General features: G+C 35.7%; 1 protein-coding gene across 1 annotated transcript in view; it reads right to left on the bottom strand.

Moving 5' to 3' along the window:
- The window catches only part of MYOF (myoferlin), a 65,454-nt gene that overhangs the window by 22,220 nt on the left and 22,865 nt on the right, over nt 1–20,369 (bottom strand). Inside the window, exons 10-28 of the mRNA XM_088528796.1 lie at nt 19,875–19,905; nt 19,271–19,386; nt 18,290–18,416; nt 16,940–17,043; nt 16,018–16,086; nt 15,846–15,889; nt 14,916–14,998; nt 12,725–12,763; nt 10,550–10,674; nt 9,988–10,104; nt 9,436–9,613; nt 8,544–8,668; nt 7,940–8,046; nt 5,784–5,976; nt 4,707–4,862; nt 3,520–3,651; nt 2,002–2,165; nt 810–924; nt 582–687 (exon numbers count right to left, since the gene is read on the bottom strand). Of these exons, the coding sequence (XP_088384922.1) occupies nt 582–687; nt 810–924; nt 2,002–2,165; nt 3,520–3,651; nt 4,707–4,862; nt 5,784–5,976; nt 7,940–8,046; nt 8,544–8,668; nt 9,436–9,613; nt 9,988–10,104; nt 10,550–10,674; nt 12,725–12,763; nt 14,916–14,998; nt 15,846–15,889; nt 16,018–16,086; nt 16,940–17,043; nt 18,290–18,416; nt 19,271–19,386; nt 19,875–19,905 (2,131 nt within the window). The remainder of the gene's footprint in view (nt 1–581; nt 688–809; nt 925–2,001; nt 2,166–3,519; nt 3,652–4,706; nt 4,863–5,783; nt 5,977–7,939; nt 8,047–8,543; nt 8,669–9,435; nt 9,614–9,987; nt 10,105–10,549; nt 10,675–12,724; nt 12,764–14,915; nt 14,999–15,845; nt 15,890–16,017; nt 16,087–16,939; nt 17,044–18,289; nt 18,417–19,270; nt 19,387–19,874; nt 19,906–20,369) is intronic.

The following is a 20,369-nucleotide window of genomic DNA, read 5'->3' on the forward strand; positions in this document are numbered from 1 at the left end:
TCCCTTCCAACCTCAACCATTCTGTGACATTGTCATACTTTACCAAAGGGAGAACACCTTATTTAACTAGGAGTGGAATGCAACAGTGTATGTATGCAACAGTCTTATAAAGGAGCACCAAGTATGTGAACTCAGATCATAATGCCAAAAGAACTGGTAAAACTGTGTAATTTTGGCTCTACATGTTATAAAGCGGTTACCAGGTATCTAGGGCTCAGGCTTGTATTCAGACAGCTAACATACATCATCTGAGATGATGTGATTTTTCTCTCTTGTAGGCACTTCAGGTACATTTCTTTCTAATACTGTGCAGAACACTGGTCCCTTTTAATTCAAAGGAGATGCACTGAGAGTTCTGAGTTTGATGGAACAATGAGTAAAACAGGAACAGATGCAGTGAGCATTTACTCAGTGTCATTTTATGTGATTCATTCACTGGTACCTAAACATTTCCTAGATGTTCCCCCACAGGGCACCCACGATCATGCTGAGGACATAGCAGCACTCCTGGAAGGAATCTTTCTACTGTACAGACTGCAAGGAACTGCCTTAAAAATCAGGATATTAATAGTAAAGCTTACCATGCTCATCCACTGCTCTATTTAAATCAGATTTCCAAGCGTCATCTTCCCACATCCATCCAAGAGGACACGTAAACTCACGTGGAGGTGGAGCTTTTTCTCCATTCTTTTATGTGGGAAAATCAGAACAGATGCGTGCCTTAACAGATAACATTGTGCAGCAAATCCCAGAGCTCTTTCGCTTCCATCTCCCTGCCCCACTCCGGTGAAAAATAGTAATAACCTCACCACATCTGTGTAACTCTCTTCAGCTGCTTTCCATTCCCCTCCAGGGTAGCGGCTCTCATTTTCGTACACTTCATCAGTGAACTCGGTGTGACCAGCATCGGCTTCAGTCAACAAACTGCAGAGCAATACAATGCTGAACTAAAGGTCTCTGAATAAGCTACCAGAAACACAGAAGCAATGAATAGAGCGCACATATGTGCTGAAGTCTGCGGAGTTCAACAGTAGTAGCAGCAATAGGAGAGTCAGTACTGATAAGAACGAGCAATTAGCAGGAGAGTTTTAACTGCTGGCCTGCTTTGAACGCCTTTTTTCTTTTCTTTTTTTTTTTTTTTTTAAATACAGAGAAACGCTGGATGTATTCAAATGTAGGAAAAAAAATAAAAACAGCGCACGACATAGCTCTATGCATCTAATTTTTGTTTCTAGGTATGCAGTAAAATTTGGCAGTTGTTAATTTTGTCATCTTTCTGCAATTGACAAGGCAAGTAATAATTTGTCTAATATTTTTCTAATTTGCAAGTAAAATAAACACAATAGCAAAGTAATGCTGACAAAAAAAAAGAGTAGCATAATTCCCAGTTTTGATTAATAGGGTTTAAGAAAGCACTGAAGTATGTTCTGAAATGCCATCTGCTGTTCAAATAAAGCCATTACTTTCCATTAAGAACAGATATGAGATATAACCATATTCATGCATTTTAACAGCATCTTTTTTCCATTTTGTCACCATGTATGTTTTTTTTTTTTTTTATTTTCCTCATCAGATTATTCATTGAAATTATAGGAAAATAAACCTATCCATTCATACTTGTAAACTGAAAAATTTTAAAACAGATCAAGTAGCATTTTCTTGCACAACTTTTCTATGGCAAGAGTCCTGTGTTTTTCTTACCATCAGAGCACAGGAATTAAAATCTGGACTGTTGACCTCAGCAAATTCAGTGGGGCTAAAGGTTTTGTCACTGGCACAAGCCAGCTGAAAACGTATTGTTCTGTGAACACATGCAGTTATTTGGTTATAAAATCTTCACAGGTTCAAACTGAATGCTTAAAATCAGTTTAAAATGGCTAAATCTTAGCCAAGAAAACAAAGAGAGGGGAGCATTTACCCTACATTTTGAGATTAAATTTGTTTATTCTACTTTCATAGAAATAATAGATAAATAAGTATATAAACAAAAAGAAATCCAACCTTCTTTCAGGGTCAACCATCCATTCTCCTTCCCACTCCCAGCCCTTTGGGGGTAGGAAGTATTCTCTTTTCAGTTTGATTTTTCCTGTGACATCAGAAAACTTGTGGCGGCCAACAAGTCCTGAGGTGCCCCACTTCCCAAAAAGAAGAGCCTGATTTTCATACTGTTTGAGAAGGAAGAATAAAGCAGTATTTTAGATCAATTAAAAGCTTCTATAGGGAAAAGCAATATTTATGTAATTTATTATGTAATTGTTACAGTGTATTCTACTGTAAGTTTCCTTCCTCTGAGCTTAAACGTCTTATCACACTCCCTTCCAACATTAGTCTGCAGTGTCACACTGTGAACATACACCATCTCCTCAGTTTAGTGCTTCTGCAGTCAAACTTCCTCCTGATTAAAGCTTTGGTAAGTAAAAATCCATTAAACTGTTGTTAAAAAACAGCTTCTTCCATTCTCTCTTTTCTAGCTCAGATTGCCTGTTCACAATGTTTTCTTCTGTAATATGTAAAACTGATCTGTAGTCTTATCCTGGAAGCTACTGGCCTCTGATATCAGTCCAGTTTACATCAATATATTTCCACCACACTAGGGGGATTATCCCTGATTTAAGACGGTCTTTTCTTCTCTTTCTATTCATTATTCCTATAGAGTTGTTGGATTGCTGTATATTGAAGGAAAACATGACATGCTCCATAGTCTCTCAAACTATATGCTTAAGAAATAATTGTTTTGAACATCCATTGACTATTCTGAATGATTTGAAATCATCAACGGATATTCAGAGCACCACTGGGTATTTGACCATAGCTGCAGTGGTAACACAAGCCTGTAAAAATGTCTTGTGTCGTTAGCTATTACACTGATACTGCATTACACGTGCCATTACATCTGCGCTTGGTGATGGGGTATGTAAGAGATGTATGCAGTTTTCATTATCATGAGAATGAAAGGACTCTTGGAATTAGAGCAGACTGCACTAGAGCATACTTCTGGACTAGTTCAGGTATTTTTAAGTCCGTATTCTTTGTTAACTCTTACTGTACATTTCCATATAGCCTTTAGTCAGTGAATTTACTCATTCTGACCAGTTTTTCTGTGACAGTTAAGTTTCTGTAAAGTTTTGCTACTCCTACAAACGACCCATTATTAAACTAGTTGTAACCATGTATCATTTGTAAGAAGTGAAAAAGCAATTAAAATAAAACAGTTCTTCATATGCCAAAACATAATTACACCGATAAAAATCTGAAGTTAGTGCCTTAAAATCACTGGAATTATCCAGTCTTTTACTTGACTAACCAGTTTAGGACCTGGTCTGCTGAACTTCATCCGGTAGGCACAATGGACTTGACGTAACTGCCTTGAATGGGGTCTGCTTGTTTCAGCACAGAGCATGCATACAGTGCTCTAAGCACTCTCTCCCTTCTGCATGCAAAAAAATTCAGAAAAGCTCCAATTTCAGTGAATTCTTAAAATGTACGTCCAAACTTAAGGTAGGGTCATAACAGACATACCATTTCTGCAAAAACACTGAATGTTCCCTCTGCAAAGCTATTGAACTTCTTTTCAACTGCACTCAGCCCAAGCCAAATGTTAATTCGCAGCTCCACAGGCATTTTGCTGTCTTTCATCTTGTCCTGGGGATACTAGGGCATACAAAAAGGGATACTTAAAAAAGTATTCTTTGTTATGTTATACAGGTATTGTAACTCCTAGTAATATACACATAATAATACAAAGATGTGAGAAGTAATATATGGTTTATTTATATATCCTTGCATTTTCTCAAAAGCCAGTAACAGAACAATCCAGGAGGAAAAGATTCTTTAAATGGTACCTGCCTGAGATGTGTAAAACACACACAGTAACAGCAGTAGTAGGCCCAGAACCCTGAATGGTTGAGGTTGGAAGGGACCTCTAGAGATCATCTTGTCCAATCCCTCTGCTCAGGCATGGACACCTAGAGCACTAGAGCATTATCCCTCTTCCTGTTTATACTCTCTCAAGTTTTATCCAACGGTGAGTTTGCAATTATAACAAAAACTTAAAATTTCAATATTGATGTTATTGTTTCTTGAAAAGAGAGTCTGAAAATGTGTATGTTAGAATGTTTCAATAGCTAAGAAGCAATGTCTCATAAAAGAGTCTTCATAAAAATACCATCTTAGCTGCATGGAGTCATTAACCTGTGTAAGAACAATAGTACCCGACAAACCGTGTAAATGTTATCTATGTTCTACATTGCCTTTTACCTTTTTCTGGTTAAGTTTATACCACTTAATACAAATTTAAGTGGAGAAAGGCACTCTCATTCAAGAATAAAACTCAATGCAGAGAGATATTAGGGAACTTCTGCAAATAGCTTCCATGCAAGGAAAACACCCAAAACTTGGAATAGTTTTCTGGAACTTCCAAATTGTTCTAATTCTGCCCTCAGAAAGTTTCCATTCACATCCATACCCCAAGCACCAATGCCAACAACACTGTAAGGGTCATATCACAATTCGGAGCTCTTTCGAAGGAGCTTGCAGGTTAGGGTTCACTCTCTTAATTACAATGAGATTTACATTATAATTTCTGTGATTTTTTGGAGTAACTAAATGCAGTTGGCTTTTGACAACTCACTGTTTAGGCTGTGTCACATGGTCATGTCAGAGGGCATCTCTCTCTAACAGTTACATGACAATATTATTTACAGTACCTTTAAGAAGACTGTTTGGGTTTTTCCACAGTATTTACCAGATGATTCGGGACTTGTGGTGGAATAGAGCACTTGGTGTGCAGGAACACGAGCATAAGCCAGCCTCTTTTCCCCGCGGATCATCCATATGATCACATCAGGCATGCTGTTTTGTGGCTGTGGATTTTCAGGGAGGAAAAAAGAAAAATCAGTAATTAATAGAACGATAACCTTAGATAACAGAAACATTCATCAGGTACATTAAAGGACTTATCACTTAGCATTAATAATAATGATTTTTTGATAATTAGAGGAAAATGTTTTGCTTTGCAATAAGACAATGTATAGCTCTGAAACAGTCATTATAGATACCATTAAACTTACTGGAAAGTTAGTGCTTGGTTCCTACATCTCTGGCAAAATTTCTATAAATGCTTTGATGCATTTCACTGCTTATTTCACTGACAGTGACACAATGACTACACATTACAGGTAAATAATGGTAAGGCTTTTAGCGGTAGATAGAAGCAGCCTACTAGCTTTTTGTAGATTTGTGCACACACCTGTGTGCTAACTACAATTCTTCCAAATGAACTGCCATTTTTTAAATCTAATTTTTCCAAAGAAAAGATTTACAAAGAAAGATAAAAATTTCTAAAGTCTTGTGCAAATCAATTATGAGAAAGAATAACCTATATAAAAAAATAATAAATTACTGAAAATTAACAAACAAAATTCAGAAAAATATATACATTAACTCTGTTACAAGCTGATTCCTATAACTCATTGGGCACAGAAGTACTAAATACATTCTGCATTCCCATGATAACTTGGAATTCTGGAAAAAATAAAAGATAAAATACTGTTCTTTGCATAGATTACAATATATTCTATGAATCACAGTGTGATTAAAGAAAATTTAGATTGGGAGATAAAGTCAGCTACTAAACAAAACACTGTATTTATATAAAACCTAAGCATATTTACAGACAGGAACATGTTTCCTTACAGAGTAAGAGCGGATATTGTTTGATCAGCAGTGGACATTAGACACATATTTCTAAACTAGCTGAATTATTGGTGCCAGGCAGTACAAACCTCTTCACTCAGCTGCAATAATTTATCCAACCAATCCTCAATTTCTGTCAGAGTGGCTTTCACATCAGTAGCTTCATTTCTCATCTTTGTTGCTGCTTCTCCAATCTGCTTGAGAGACTTGAGGCGCAGTTTTTCTATCTGAGTGTCAAGGACTGTAATATTAGATTTTCCTTCTATGAGGGGAAATGGTTTACTGAAAAGAAAGCAGTTACTGTGGTTAGAAAATGGAGATATTATCTGGCCACATACTAAATATTCCCACATGTAAAATGGCAACAGATTAAGTGCTATTACTTGTTGTGACCTAAATCCCCCAAAAGAGTGCTCTAGCAGCTATTCCTACACAGATTTCGAGCAAAGTTATTACAATAAGGACAAGGCTTTGCCCTTAAGCAAGCACCAGTATAAAATTGCTTGAGGTGTACATATGAAGTTAGTGCTACAAAATCCATTTTCCTATCTTTGTATTAGAAAATTATCTCAGAATGTATCTCAGAAGGTCTCCTGTCTTTCATTGGAAACTGTAGCTTGACAGAAACTCACTACGCAGAACACAGCTTGTATCTATGATGAGAGCTAAACACCATCACCAAAAATGGAGTAAGTCTTAAAAGAAATCTGTGACTTACCAGGATTTGGCAAGTCACCAGAGGGCAGAGTAACTATTCAGCAGCACCAAGAAACACAGAAAAGCATTGCAGCAGAGTGCAGGGGAAAAAGTGACTTTTTGCGTTCATAGGGGTTTTCGGACAAGCCAGCTATTTGGGGACCAATTACCAATTATTACTTTAACAGAGTTCCCTTAATAAGATAGTGGAAAAAAATTTCAAGCATTTTCCAGGGGCACTGCCAAGTTCGAAAACACTCTTTTGTCCCTCCCTAATCACAATCCATGTACTTTTAACAGTTCTGACTTTGCAAAAACTTAATAGTGTCTGTTGTACTACTGTTGCATTGACCTGAGTGTACCCAGGGCAGCAGATACGTTCCAGAAGGTTGACAGGTTTCAAGCCTCTCGAATGCCTAGCCATTCAGAATTTTACATAGCAAGGAAAATCATTTGACAAATTCAACATAGGAAATTACATTGACAAAGATTTCATGACTTTTTCTTTCATACAAGCGGTGTGAAATGCCTACAACGGGAAGCTAATCTGGTTGATATAGCTAAGTGCTACTGCTCCATAACTGTTAAGTGATGAAATACTTAAGAAAACAATGGAACAAATAAAAGCAAAAAAACAGCTCAGTGTGTCAAAGAACAGGCTGATACAACTGACAAAGTTCCAACAATATCTAGATGGTTCCAAGTGATAATTTACCCTTCACATTTTGCTGTCGTAATATATGACAGTTCATTCTTTTTTTACTTTCTGCTGTGTTCCACGCAGCAACGGGTATACTTTTAAGTTACCAGTTTATATTTTGGCATAAACTTTCTACCATTTGTTGTTTTTGTTAATATATACTGAACTGCATTGTGTTCACTTTCCTATTAGCTCTAAAACTTGATGAAGCTGTTCTCTCCTTTTATGTTTTATTATTTCTTTTAATGAATAATAACAATTCTCTCCCGTTTTTCCTTTGTCCTTCCCTTTCCCTGTGTTGTTTCATCATCCACTTCTTTAATGATTTTCAGGCTTCTCCAGCTTCAATCTCTCCTGTCTGTTAAAGCCTCTTAAAGCCATTCCCTTCCTCCCTATTCAGAATTTTTTCTCCTTCAATACCCCAAGTGCTGACTCCTACTGCCTTTTCTGAACACTTCCATACAGACAGATACACTGACCAAAGAGTCACAGAGAAGTCATGTTTATGGCACTAACTCTAAACAGCTCACTGAGAAATTCTAGAGAAGCTAAGATGGTAGAAAAGCAGCAGGAATGAAAAAAAAAAAAAAAACAGTTTTTCAGAACAGTTCTGTCTTTTTCAAAAGAGATCCTATTTCTCTGTTGTTGATGACTTAAATAAAGCAGAGTTATACAGCTAGACATATAACTTCATGGTAAATTCCATGCTGTCCTACTGCTTTGAGAGACTTAGAATTCCACTTCTCAGATGCACTCAAAGGTAGCGAGTTATATGGTTCTTAGTATTTATTTTTTGGCTTAGTTAAGGCAACAAGAAGTTAAGGCAACAAGAAAACAAGGCATTTTTACCTTATGTCTTCTGTGAGTTCATCAATCAGCTTCAACCACATCTCAGCTAATCGGTTTTCAGAAATTTTGGCCTGCATTCCTGATTTTAAGGTAGCCAAGTTGTATTGCTGAGGAATTTAAAATAAAAGGATTAGTACCTCTCGACTTTCACTGTGGCATTATGGCCAGTATAATTTTTAAGATTTTATTTAATCCTTTTTACACATTTATATTTATTAAAAAAGAAAAATCAACAATGCTCCAGTGTTTATACTTGACTCCTATTTAGCAGGACTCTGCCACACTGGGTTCAGTAACACAGGATACTGCACGCAAGCTCCAAGTCAGACACCTGCCTACAGACTTGTCGAGCCCCTGCCAAGGCTGAGGACTCCTCTGGGGGGAGCTCCCTGCAGATTCAAGCGTGAAAGCGCTGCGCTTTGCCACAACACGCACCTCTGATTAGCTGTGCCATTTCTCACACTGACCTGTGTTTATTTTGAACAGAACCAAAGCAAGCATCAGAATCTAGTTCCAGTATTTGTTCAAATGTCACTTTCCATTACACCTCTAAATAAATAAATGAATAAATGAGGCAAGCAAAAGAAGGCTCTAGGCAGCTTACCAGTCTCTCAGCCATATTTAAGATGATGTTCACAGCATCTAGTCTATGACTTATGTCCTCCCAAAAGGAAGTCAGTGTTACAACTGGCTTTGTGTTCGCCCATGGCAAGTAGTAATAACAGTTACCTGGTGGGAAACATTCCTGACATTAGAGCTAGAATTCACGGCAGGAATACATACTGTACACTGCACAAGCAGGTATATTTACTTCATTTACATACAATAGTTCATGAAAAAGATACAGATCTCCCAAAATTATCATAGGATTTGTATTTTTCAGGCACTGTGGAGGGCAAGCTTTTATCTCAAATTGCCTCAAAATCCAATAGCTTTTTTTTTTTTTTTTTTTTAAAAGTTATCTGTTAACATTTTAATTATCCTCTCAAATAATATATTGATATCTTCAGCACATTAACATAAGCATTTCTATGAAATATTCCAGAGTAAAACCAGATTACTTCATTTAATATGAAGAAAAAAGAACTCTTTTTGCAATTAGTTCGCAATTAGTAAACTTTTAGCCAAGATGCATTTTCCCAGGATCTAGTCATTTTTTTCCCTCTAGGTTGCCAAACCCATTGTAAAAGTTTTTTAAAACAGAATGTTCAAAGAGCATTTTCTGATTTTAAGCCCTTGCTTTGAGATATCTGTAAAATACTGTGTTTTTTATGCTTGTCACTTTTCCTGTGAATAATCAACAGGCCTCAGTAAATTCTGTGCAAATTGCTTTAATAACCTCAGAAAGTCTTGAGAGCATGACTTACATAAATATAACACTGCATTTAGTGATTTTCAGGGAAGCTAGCTGCCATTCTAAAACTACAGGGTAAATATTCAGCACTTCCAAAGGAGTGTTTCACATGAATTCAGCCCTATAACAGCAGCATCCTTACCGTCAAACACAGCACGGCTGTACTGAGTGGTTGATGCCAAGGGCTTACAGGTGGTGTCGAACTTGTTGCCGTAGTTACCGATGCTCACTTCGAACTGGATGGGCTCCCCAGTGTCTTGCAACATGGTAGCGGAGTGAAACACCGCGGCCAGGCTGAACTTCCGCCTGCGCTGGTATTTCTACAACAAAAACCTTTTCAGTTTATTTAAATACTTACAATGTAGTACCCACAAGTATAGAGAAGAGTAGTAATTTCTCAGTGAAAATAATTATATTTTTTCTAATTTCCGAGTGATGCAAGCAAAAAAGACATAAGGAAGGTATACGTGCATTCATATGGCTATAATAAATTACGGTATTAGATAATAGAAAATATCTTAAATTAGTATTTCATGCTGTCAGGGTATGACATTTTTGCAGGCACACCATCAAAAACTAGACCTTTTAATTGTCAGATTCAATTACTCTGATTCAGTTGGTCATGTCATTCTCCAGTAACTACTACACCAAGCCCATCTCCACTATTGACAGTGACAGTAAAGCAGGGATTTACCTCCACGACCAGCACGTCATCACTAGGAATCATCTCTAACTTTTTATTAACAGGCTTGCTGTCAAGTACTGTAGACAGTTCAACCAGAATTCTCCCTCTATATGCAACTCCTTCTCCCTGAAACACAATGACACATTCAGTCCAACTTAATAATCTTTCTTCTAAATAACATACTTTTTTTTCCAGCAGCACATGCTTCTGACTCCACTGAAGTCTTCTGAAAACTTCTGTGGAAGCATGTATCAATGTATTTCAACAGACATATTTATGGAGCTCCATATTTATGGAGCATATTTCAAAAATGGAAAAACAGTAATTGGTGTTAATATTAGAAGTCAAAAAAAAAATTTAAGAAAAAAGGGAAATAAGGAAGTACAAATGTATGCAAAGATGCAAATGAAGATGTTGTGATGTTTTCTTATTAACCATAAATTATTATTCAAAAAGCCATACCCTAAACAGTTTAGTATAAAACAAATAAATAGGAAAAATGAATTAATTATTGATTTAAAATAATTTGGTTCAATCTTTTTATCAAAAGTAATGAAAAGAGGATACTGACCTTTCCAAAGTTTAATTCATCATATGGGTCTGGGAATCCAGTGTACTCTCTTGGACTTCCATAAAAGTTTAGGTAACATGGCCCAAATGTTGGTAAAAAGCCTACTTCTGTGTCCCCTGTGCTTGCTAAGAGGAAAACATCCCCATGAGAATCTTTGTTAATTATCATTCTGAATCAGGAGAGCAATTAACATCACTAACAGCTGATATCTAGTGCTTATTTTACTGGTTTTAAATAAAAGGTAAGAACATCTTGGTCTGTGGGTATACCATGTGAATGAATTATACCACTGACTGTTCTTTGTTGTAAAATACTTACTAAATACTACTTCGGACAGAAAACAAACAAAAAAAAAAAAACAGAACTTTTATTTTTACTTGATAAGTAAAATTGTATATTTGCCAATGTCTCAACAAGTCTAACTAAAAATGAATAAGAAAAATCTACAATTTTGTCTGTTTTAATATCCGAGTTAGGAAATCACATGTCAAACCTGCTGCTTCTTAAGATATTCAAGAAATTGAAGGATAACAACAAGGGGAATATCCCCAACTGCATTTTTTCATGATGTTCTATTTTAAGTACAAACATGCATATATAGAATCCTTGTTTATATTACTACTACTATCATTTGCTTTGTATACATGCCTTGCAAATTTATTAGACTGAGATTCCAATGAAAATGACTAAAAAGAAACAGCTTTTTTTTAAGAGCTAATTAAGACCTAGACTTGAGGGTAGGTTATTTGTCCTTTTGGTAACAATCACGCTTTAACAGGATGCCAAGACTATTGTTTGATAAATATTGTGAGCGGTACAAAGAGATATAGAACAAGGTTAGCAACAAAAAAGACACACATACAAAAAAGAAACACCTGCATAATCGTGAGCCAACAGAAAAAAATCCAAATCCTTTTTCTTGCTGTACCTCTGGCTTTTACCTTTGATCACATCATCTTGGTGTAAAACAGATCAGATCTGTACCTCACATTTATTTAGGACAATCTCCATAACAGAGAAGGATACATTTACCACAGAAAAGGATGTTTGAGCCCAGAAAGGGAAAATACATGTGTAAGTGTTTTATGATTGTCAAAGTGACTATTCTGACACAGTGATACATATAGATTAAAAAAAAAGAAAAAAAAAAGTATGCCATATCTTGATATAATTTCCTGTCAAAATAAGTTAAATTGCATCAGATTTATGGAATATGCAGTTTTCTGTCTTGTGCTTTGATTTTTTTTTTAATCTGAATTGGAATCTGATCAAAATTTGAATCAGAATGAATTCAGACTCTTGTTGGGATATCATCCACTTTTTTTTTTAATTCTAACATTGAACAGGTGTTAGAATTATTTCATCTTATTACATCTAAATACAGGCCAGATTTAATGTAAAGATCTGTAGGTTGAATTAATATATTTGTTGGCAGAAATTAAATTCCCTCTCAAAGCACTCATTTAAAGAAGCCTGTTCATATTTGAATTGCTTATATTTAAAATTCCATTGTTTATTTTTAAAAAACACATTGCTGTGTATTCAGCGATCCCATACTGCTGAAAGTGATTCTGAAAAAGTCTTTCAGCCTTTACATTAGTATTGCTTTACTATGAAAGAAAGATAGTAAACATAGTATTTGGGTGGGTGAATGAGTTTCAGCTCCAATCATAATCATTTCTCACTACATAGATGTTCACCATAAAAACTGTCAAAACCAGATTTCAACCCTGATGATTTATGAAAAGCCATCTGTCCGGCTTTTAACAGAATCAGTTTTCATTATTCAGAATTTATTTATACAGCTAGTTAAGCATAAGCAAGACAGTCACTACTTGTTTTAGTCAAGTTATTTACTTTTACAGAGCTCTGCAGCAGCACACGGTTAGGATCTCACATCTAAGCTAAAAATTGCAAGCCACTGTTAGACACTTTATATCTGAAGCAATTGCATGCTCAACACTAAAACACAGCCTTAAGCACCAAACAGAAATATTTACAAACCAGTGCCAAAACGGTTATAGACAGTGGGTCATGTTTAATACTCTTTAATCATAAAGGGGCCATTTTTCAGGCCTTTTTTTAAATATATATTTTTAGGATAATGGGTTTTGTTGGACAATTTTTCTGTTTGGACAATGAAAAGCAAAATCAGTAACAAATCAAGATGTAAACCTTCATATGATGAAGCCCCAGTTCCCGAAGATGAAAATTCTATATTATGAAAAGAGAAGAGGTTACATGGCAAGAAATAATAGCATCTTAATAGCATCTTAAAAACAAATACATCAAAGAGCATTTTGTTTTAGAAATAAAATTGAAACCCTGAAATATATATGAAGTTTCACATAGTCTGCAATTTTGCTTTGTGATTAAAATCAGCCACTATTACTCTTGAGCCTGGGCCTGACATGAAAGACACAGTTTTGATGCTGCTGTTTCAACTTCTTTGTACAGTCCTTCTCCATCCAAAATAAAATTTCAATTTTCAAATTAACTATTTTAAAATCTTAAGAATATTTAAAAAAAAAAAACACTACACTTCAGACCTTTCCTTTCCAGTTCTTTAGAAGCTACAGGCTGCAGAGCCTAGCACTGACCTCAAGGGAAGGAGGTCTGTGACGGTAAGTATTGTGCTCTGACAGTATTTCAGTAGTCATGAAAGTCAGACTAGGATCATCTCAGTTACTGTGCACCCAGGTTTGAAGTGTAAATGTGCTGTGATTCAGGAGCAGTCAGGTCACATGCTTACGGAGAGCACAAGGATTTCCCCAGAGCAGAACTACCCTAAGAGATTAGTCCTTCTGTCTTTTATTCCCCATTATCTTTTTCTGTAACCATTGGTTTTGCATCTGCTTGCACAAGAGGGCTATATGAAAGGAATGTTTGCCAAAAGTCTTAGTTTCAAGGAGCAGTACTTGTAGGAAGACCGGGTTATAAACTTTAAGTTTACGTTGTTTGACTGAAACTGCCTGAGGAGAACTTAAATACCTGGCTCAAGCCATTGCAGGACTGAAGCCAATGTAACTTTGTTCTTAAACTCCAGATGTAGCTACCAGCTTACAGACAAGTTAATCCATCCTCAGACAACAGTACATAATAATAAAAATTTCATAAACACAAAAATAAACAGAGAAATACTTAGAATTTGTATCACAGAAATAGTTTTGAGCCAGTTTTCCTCAAGCTAATGTAAGCAGTGAAATGCTAAGCACACTTAAGTATGAACTGGTATGATTCTTTATGGACACTTGATATGCCATACAATGTTCATAAAAAAAAAAAAAAAACATAATTTTTCTGGCCCAAGCAACACAGGATCCATGGCATGGAGCTGACTCAATTATAATTAGACCTATCTACAAAAAGAAGATGAGATAATAGACGTAGATCACAAAGAAATTATAAAGAAAAGCATTCACAATATTTTAACATTACTGTATGTAGTTAGAAATTGATGTTTATTTTGCATTGTGGTAATGCTAAGAAAAATGCTTTTTATGACATTGTAAAGAAAATACTTTTGATAGGGACAACATTCAGACTAACTAAATTTCCTTTCTTGCAGCTAGAATCAGATTAGCTCTTTAGTTGTTCCTTAAAAACATAATTTGTTAAAATGATCAAAATAAGTGTTACCTGGAGCTCTTGTGCAATTACATATAATGCCCATTTCTTGTAAGCTACCAATCTAAGCAAGGATTGATCCAAGTTTCCCCAGCATCTGAAAACTGTTGAGTTGTATAGAGGAAATGCCATTTTTCCATAGGCATATGTAGAGAGCACGTATGGGAACGGTTCTATATAGTTCCTGCAGACTAACTACTCAGGAATAGTCCCTTGATTTTAGCTTCACTCCTCAGAGAAAGAACTCATACACTCATAAGGTGGCAAAAGAAGTCTCACCTGTTAGTGCTGAACGATGTTGTGACTATGAAAGAGTGACCTCCAAATTATTCTACATTAATATCTTACTAAGAATCTTAATAAATTTACTCATCTTACTCATGATACACTGCAATACCCTATAGTTCTCTGAATTTTGGAAAAAAGTGACTTACAAATTTAACTGATTAACTTCTAAAATACATAACAGAACAGTATTTGTAATTAGCTACTGGTAATCAAAGGGATACAGTTGCAGGTAATTAAAGGGATAATGTAATTAAAATGTTAGGATTGCAATACTGTGGGACTTCCCAAAATACAGCACGTTTTCTGTAAGTATCACTTTGAAAACACTAGAAATGATTTCTTTGTCAAAGAATTAAGGAACTACAGCAAAACATACTTTTTTTTGAACACTGATCCTTGCTACTCCTAATAACACACTAGGCACTAAGTTACATACTTCTGAATAAATTACCTTCAACTTCTCCTCCAGAAGAAGCAATTTTGGAGAGACTTAAATACGTTGTTCCTACTACATCATTTTTTGTCAGACGATCCCTACAAAAGAAGAAAGATTATTTTAAAATAGAATGCTGACTGTCTTGCACAGAAGCAAGACACAAATGATTACCAATACTCTAAGAGAGTCTGTATTTTCACATTTTCTATCACTTAGATTGTTTTACAATCACTACACAGAAGATGGTGTCTGGTTACAAAAGTGGCTTGTACCTTGAGGAAGTCACCTGAAGTACTGAAAAATGCATGTAAAACATAGGTAGAATTTCACTCTCCAACCTAGAATCTCTGCTGAAGAGTATCAGATGCATCACTCTGGAGATGCAGTCAGGAATGTGCAATACAGAACCCATTCAGCCTTCCCCTTACTATCATGCCTGAGATATACAATTAAACCTAACGAACTTGTGAACTACTAGTATTTGGGTCATATAAAACAGATTTTCGGACTTAGATACTAGAAGGTTCCCAACATTACATCAATTTCCGAGTAACTGTTGATAAGAGCAAGACAAATATTTGCAGGAGATGTCATTCAAGTTTTATTTGAAAATATATAAGGGAAATTCAAAGATATTCTTAAATATTAATGTATTTATTAATGTATTAGTGGGCACAACACTAAGAAAGCAAACTGACAAATACAAATGTTAGGAACATTATTCTACACTAAACAGCTTGCTGCACGTTAGCAATACTCCCATGTTATACTAATCAGGTCTCTTGTAAAGAAATCATATCTACTGAAGGGAGATACTTCAACACTCGCTTAAACACTCTCATGGATCAAGACTAAAAATGCCAGTAACTACTGTAGAACCAGACTTCACTCCACTTAATGTGACAGCATCCTGTCTAAGTGCTTTGATCAAAGGACATAACTCACCAATCAACAACTGCTATCTTTATTTTCTCACACATCGAGGGAAACTGGAAAAAAGCAACAAGAATAAAATGACTGATTACTTACTTTGCTTCTGTAATGTTAATGCCCTGTGTTCCAAAAAGATAGCACATTTTCTCTTCTTTAACAGTAATGGGAAAAAAAAACATCTGACCTTGATTTGAAGACAAATAATTTGATTCCACTCTGGATTAGCATTTTTCTCAATTATATTTGTGCAAACCTTAAAAATAAATAAATAAATAAAAAGAAATCCATTACATAGCAGGTCAAACAGACAAGAAAAAGCAGGTAGCAGCTATTAGTTTACAATAAGTTAGGATAATACTGCTAAACTGATCTGCACGGGCTACAATAATGACTATGGGAAAAAGATTATAAGACAGTGTCTAAACCTGAGATTGAAATTACCTTATGGGGAAAAAAGAAACTTGTTATTTCCACTAGCAAGAATAAGGAGCTTTCATACTAGCTCTGGTATCATAAGAGAGAAATAAGAAAATGGAATAACTTCATTCCAGGTTACGGTATGCATATTTTAGAGTGGATGAAGCATGTCCTCTATGGGAGAGTCTCTATTCTTTATTGATAATGTGCACTGAAGAGCCCTTATGCCAGCAAGCAGCAGTCACCTGAATATGTAACATAAGAGACTGATAATTTTCTTATTAAAAGAAAATAGAATGGCCAGCTATGCATATAGGATGTCCAGCTGGAGTTCTGCTCATAGCTGGCATTATTCTGAAGAATGTATTAGTCATAAATGTACAAACACTGTTAATCTGTCCAGAAAGGTCTGTACCATCAGTTACATAAAAAGATCAGGAACAACCAGTAGGCAAGCAATCTGACACACACCACTTCCCAGCCTTTCATTATAGGTTTCTTTTATTAGTCACTAGTCCAAGTTTTACACCTATTCTGCTGTACATTATACTTTGTTCTCAACTTATTCAATGAGCTGTAACGCTAACAATTGAATATTTCCATAATTTCTGCAAGCTTGAAAATGCACATGAATTCTTTAATCAGGCACTTAATCAGAAAGCAAAAAGTTCAGATATTTACTAAATTACCTTTTTCCCAGCAAAAGAAACTTCCACAAATGGATCCACCAGGTTTTTCTTGTCTGCTTCTCCTCCAAATATTTCCTTGACGGTCTGTGCAAAAGCATCATCCACTGAAGTGAAGTTACAAAGCAGATATTAATGGCCGTGCTTCTTTCCTCCCAGCCTAAACATGCCATAGCAACCCCATTGAAATCAACTAGATTATACATCTAAGTAGGGTAAAGTCTAATCTGAACAAACTTCTCAGCAGTAAACAGTTGCTGGCGGGAACGGAGAGCTTAGACTTTGGAGCAAATTAAAGAATACAAATGCTTGTAACATCATGAGGAACGTCGACAGAGTCCTGAACTTAGTGCAAAGTTTGCATCTGCAAGACAGTATTTGAAAGACTGCAAGCAAGTACCAGTAGAGATGGTCATTTGTAACCACAGATACATGTGAGAAACCATGGCGAGAGGGAACAGAAAGACATATAAATTCTGCTAGCAGAAAATGTACACAATGTATAACAAAACAATGGCTTTTGTTTCAGTAATATGAGGCTAGCATAAGTGAAAACTCATCAAATTAAAGTCAAAGAGCTTACAACCTCCCCTGCCCGCTAGGGCTGTAGCGCACAATTTTAAAGTCCACAAGTTGTGTACTGCCTCCTAGGATACAGCCAGTTCGTGCCCACCACACTTCAGGAGCTGGCTGCAGGCAATACTAACTGCTCGGCCATTGCAGCAGCCTCCTGCCCAGTTTTTAGAAGTTCTGAGACCTTTCCCACATCATAAGTAGTTGTGCCTGTGAAGAACTACTGGACTGCTGGCAGGGAATGGCCAGCTGCAGGCTGCCCTCAGCAGTACTATTTATCTGCTAGTGTCTAAATGGCATTGGAGAAGAGGGCTGCATGGAACCAGCTGTGTGATAGGGATGGATGCATGCACTGAACACCTGAGCTACACAGGTACAGTGAGCACCTCAAGCACATTTGCAGACCAACTCTACATGAATGTAAACTACATGCATGCAAGTTCTGTGACTGGAAAAGGGCTAATGAAGAGCTCTTTCTGGCTACTAGAAGCTACATGGCCCACATAGCAAGAAGAGATGAACATTACTAACCTAACTGATAGGTAACTCATTAAATTTTCATTACAGGAGTTAAGCAGGCTCACTGAGCGCTACTAAAGGGTTCAAGTACTACTTGAAATGGACTGCTTAAACCATCACAGAATTATTGGCTCGAATTACAATGTAAAGAACACATTCATCCGAGCTATTTTATACTCAAGGAATGTTTCTGAATAGCTAGAACAGATATTTCTAATGGCAATTAAATTCAGTAATCTCTAAGTATTAAGAGCCATCTACTTTGAGGAATATCTTCAGCTCGGTAGATTTTAAGGAGGAAAGTGACCCATCGAAGCGTAATTCCAGCTGGCAATAACAGATTGCTTTCCACATCATCGCTTTCGTTATCTCTCTCTCTTTTTTCAACCTGTTAGAAGATACATTGGTGTGTAAAAGAAAGGCAGGGAATAATGTACAAAACTAAAGTAATTAGTTAAACTAGTGCCCACAATACCTTTCATATAGAAGACTGTCACTTTCATTGTGAAGAATGAGATTCTATCCATAAAAAAATAATTCTACTTAAACTATTTTATTTATATTTTATCTCTTGAGCAGTTAATTACAGGAGCCTATTTTAATCACACTTAAAAATCATCATCCATGATGATTTTGGCACTCACAGAATAGCAACTTGATGCAATTTCCATATCCAACTCAAGATAAGTATTGTGGTAAGGCGTATTAGTGCAAATAGAAAACACCAACCAATCTGGTAATTCACCAGAACTTACTGTTTCCTCCTTTAAAAATAAATAGGCAATAGAAAAAAACATCACCATAAATAACCACAAATATCCCCGTGATTTCAAGAATCATGACCTTTCTTTGTAAATTTATCTACATCAGACAACGAATTAAGAGATTCCCAAGTTAATCCTAGAACTAGTATCAATATGTTAGGTGATTTAACTATGCTAAAGAGAATTACATGTTAGATTGCATGCAGCAGCAGGCTAACGCATCTCAACTTTTTTCAACATCTGCAGAAGCATCTACACATGGCAGATCAGCACATACAGAGCTTGTCCAGATGTTGTTCATTGCACAAGATAAGCCAAATAGGTTTTTGGTTAGTCAGTACTTCGAAACCACTTCTAAATCTTGCCTCACTTTCATATGCTGCTTGAAGAATGATTTATACAATATTTAATAAATGTTAGGAAGGTATATTAATAAATATCCAGGAAAAACAGAATAAAGAATATAAATCAAATTTACCGGTGGCTCATCTCCAGTCCCCAGAACAAACATGCTGACTTTCACATAGCCTTTAGATCCTGAATTTGTATCTTCAGGATCACTCAGCAAAAGCCATTTTCTCATAACTGCATGGCCTAAAATGAAACAAACAAACAAAAACTCCAATTGTAATATCCATTATAAAAAGGAAGAAGTCATAAAATCGTAGCCAAAAAAAACACTCTTAATCTTAAAATGAATTATTTTAATAATTTATTCTGACTTAGAGAGCTCATTCTTAGAGAGCTCTTGAGAACTCATTCAAAACAAGAAATCTAGCAGTATCAAAACATTGATTTTACCGATTCAGCAACATAGTTACTAAATATGAAAAATAATGCAAAAATGTTTGATATCTTCTTTGTAAAGTCTTTCATACCAAATCTAATATCCATATTTTAGGTGCTTGTACTTCATCTGTGAAAGATGTACTGGAAGAAGTTATATAGTCACAGATCTTTATAATGAATATTTGAAGCAGTAACCTTAGCTAAGTTTCTTTTTCAACTTTAGAAATTGTAGTAAAAACGTTTCGCTCCGAGTTTCAAGCTAGGAAAGGAGTTCTGAAGTAGCTGTTACTTACCAGGCTCATCATAAATGTAGCCAATGTCAATCTGAAACAAAAATAAAGAATATTATCTCTGAAAAAATAGCAAAACAGAGAAATAATAGGCAAATTTCCATTAAGTTTTCCATGAATATGAAAATATTCATGATATCCAAATATTCACATGAAAATATTTGTATGGATCTTCTGACTATATTTCATGGATACAGACTTACTGTATAAGCTTACTGCTTTTTGGATTCCATATGTCCCTCATTATTTTATGTTCATACAAGCTTTTCAGATATCTTTTATTCCCATTTCCTACCCAACATCTTGTTCTTTAGTTGCCGAAATTAAGCTGTTTTTTTTCATGTCTTTTTTTTTCTTTTATAAAGATGATGAGAGATTTCTTCTCCAATCATGTCAAACCCAGACAAGATTGCACATATACACCTATTGGATTAACTCTACCAGATTCCAAACATGTTAAGGAAGGTAAATACGTTCGCTCACAGCAACTGGAGCTAG

Source organism: Tinamus guttatus, unplaced genomic scaffold (genome assembly GCF_059628265.1).
Source record: "Tinamus guttatus ecotype Peru unplaced genomic scaffold, ASM5962826v1 Tinamus_guttatus_pri_ptg000314l, whole genome shotgun sequence".
In the NCBI taxonomy this organism is placed as follows: Eukaryota; Metazoa; Chordata; class Aves; order Tinamiformes; family Tinamidae; genus Tinamus; species Tinamus guttatus.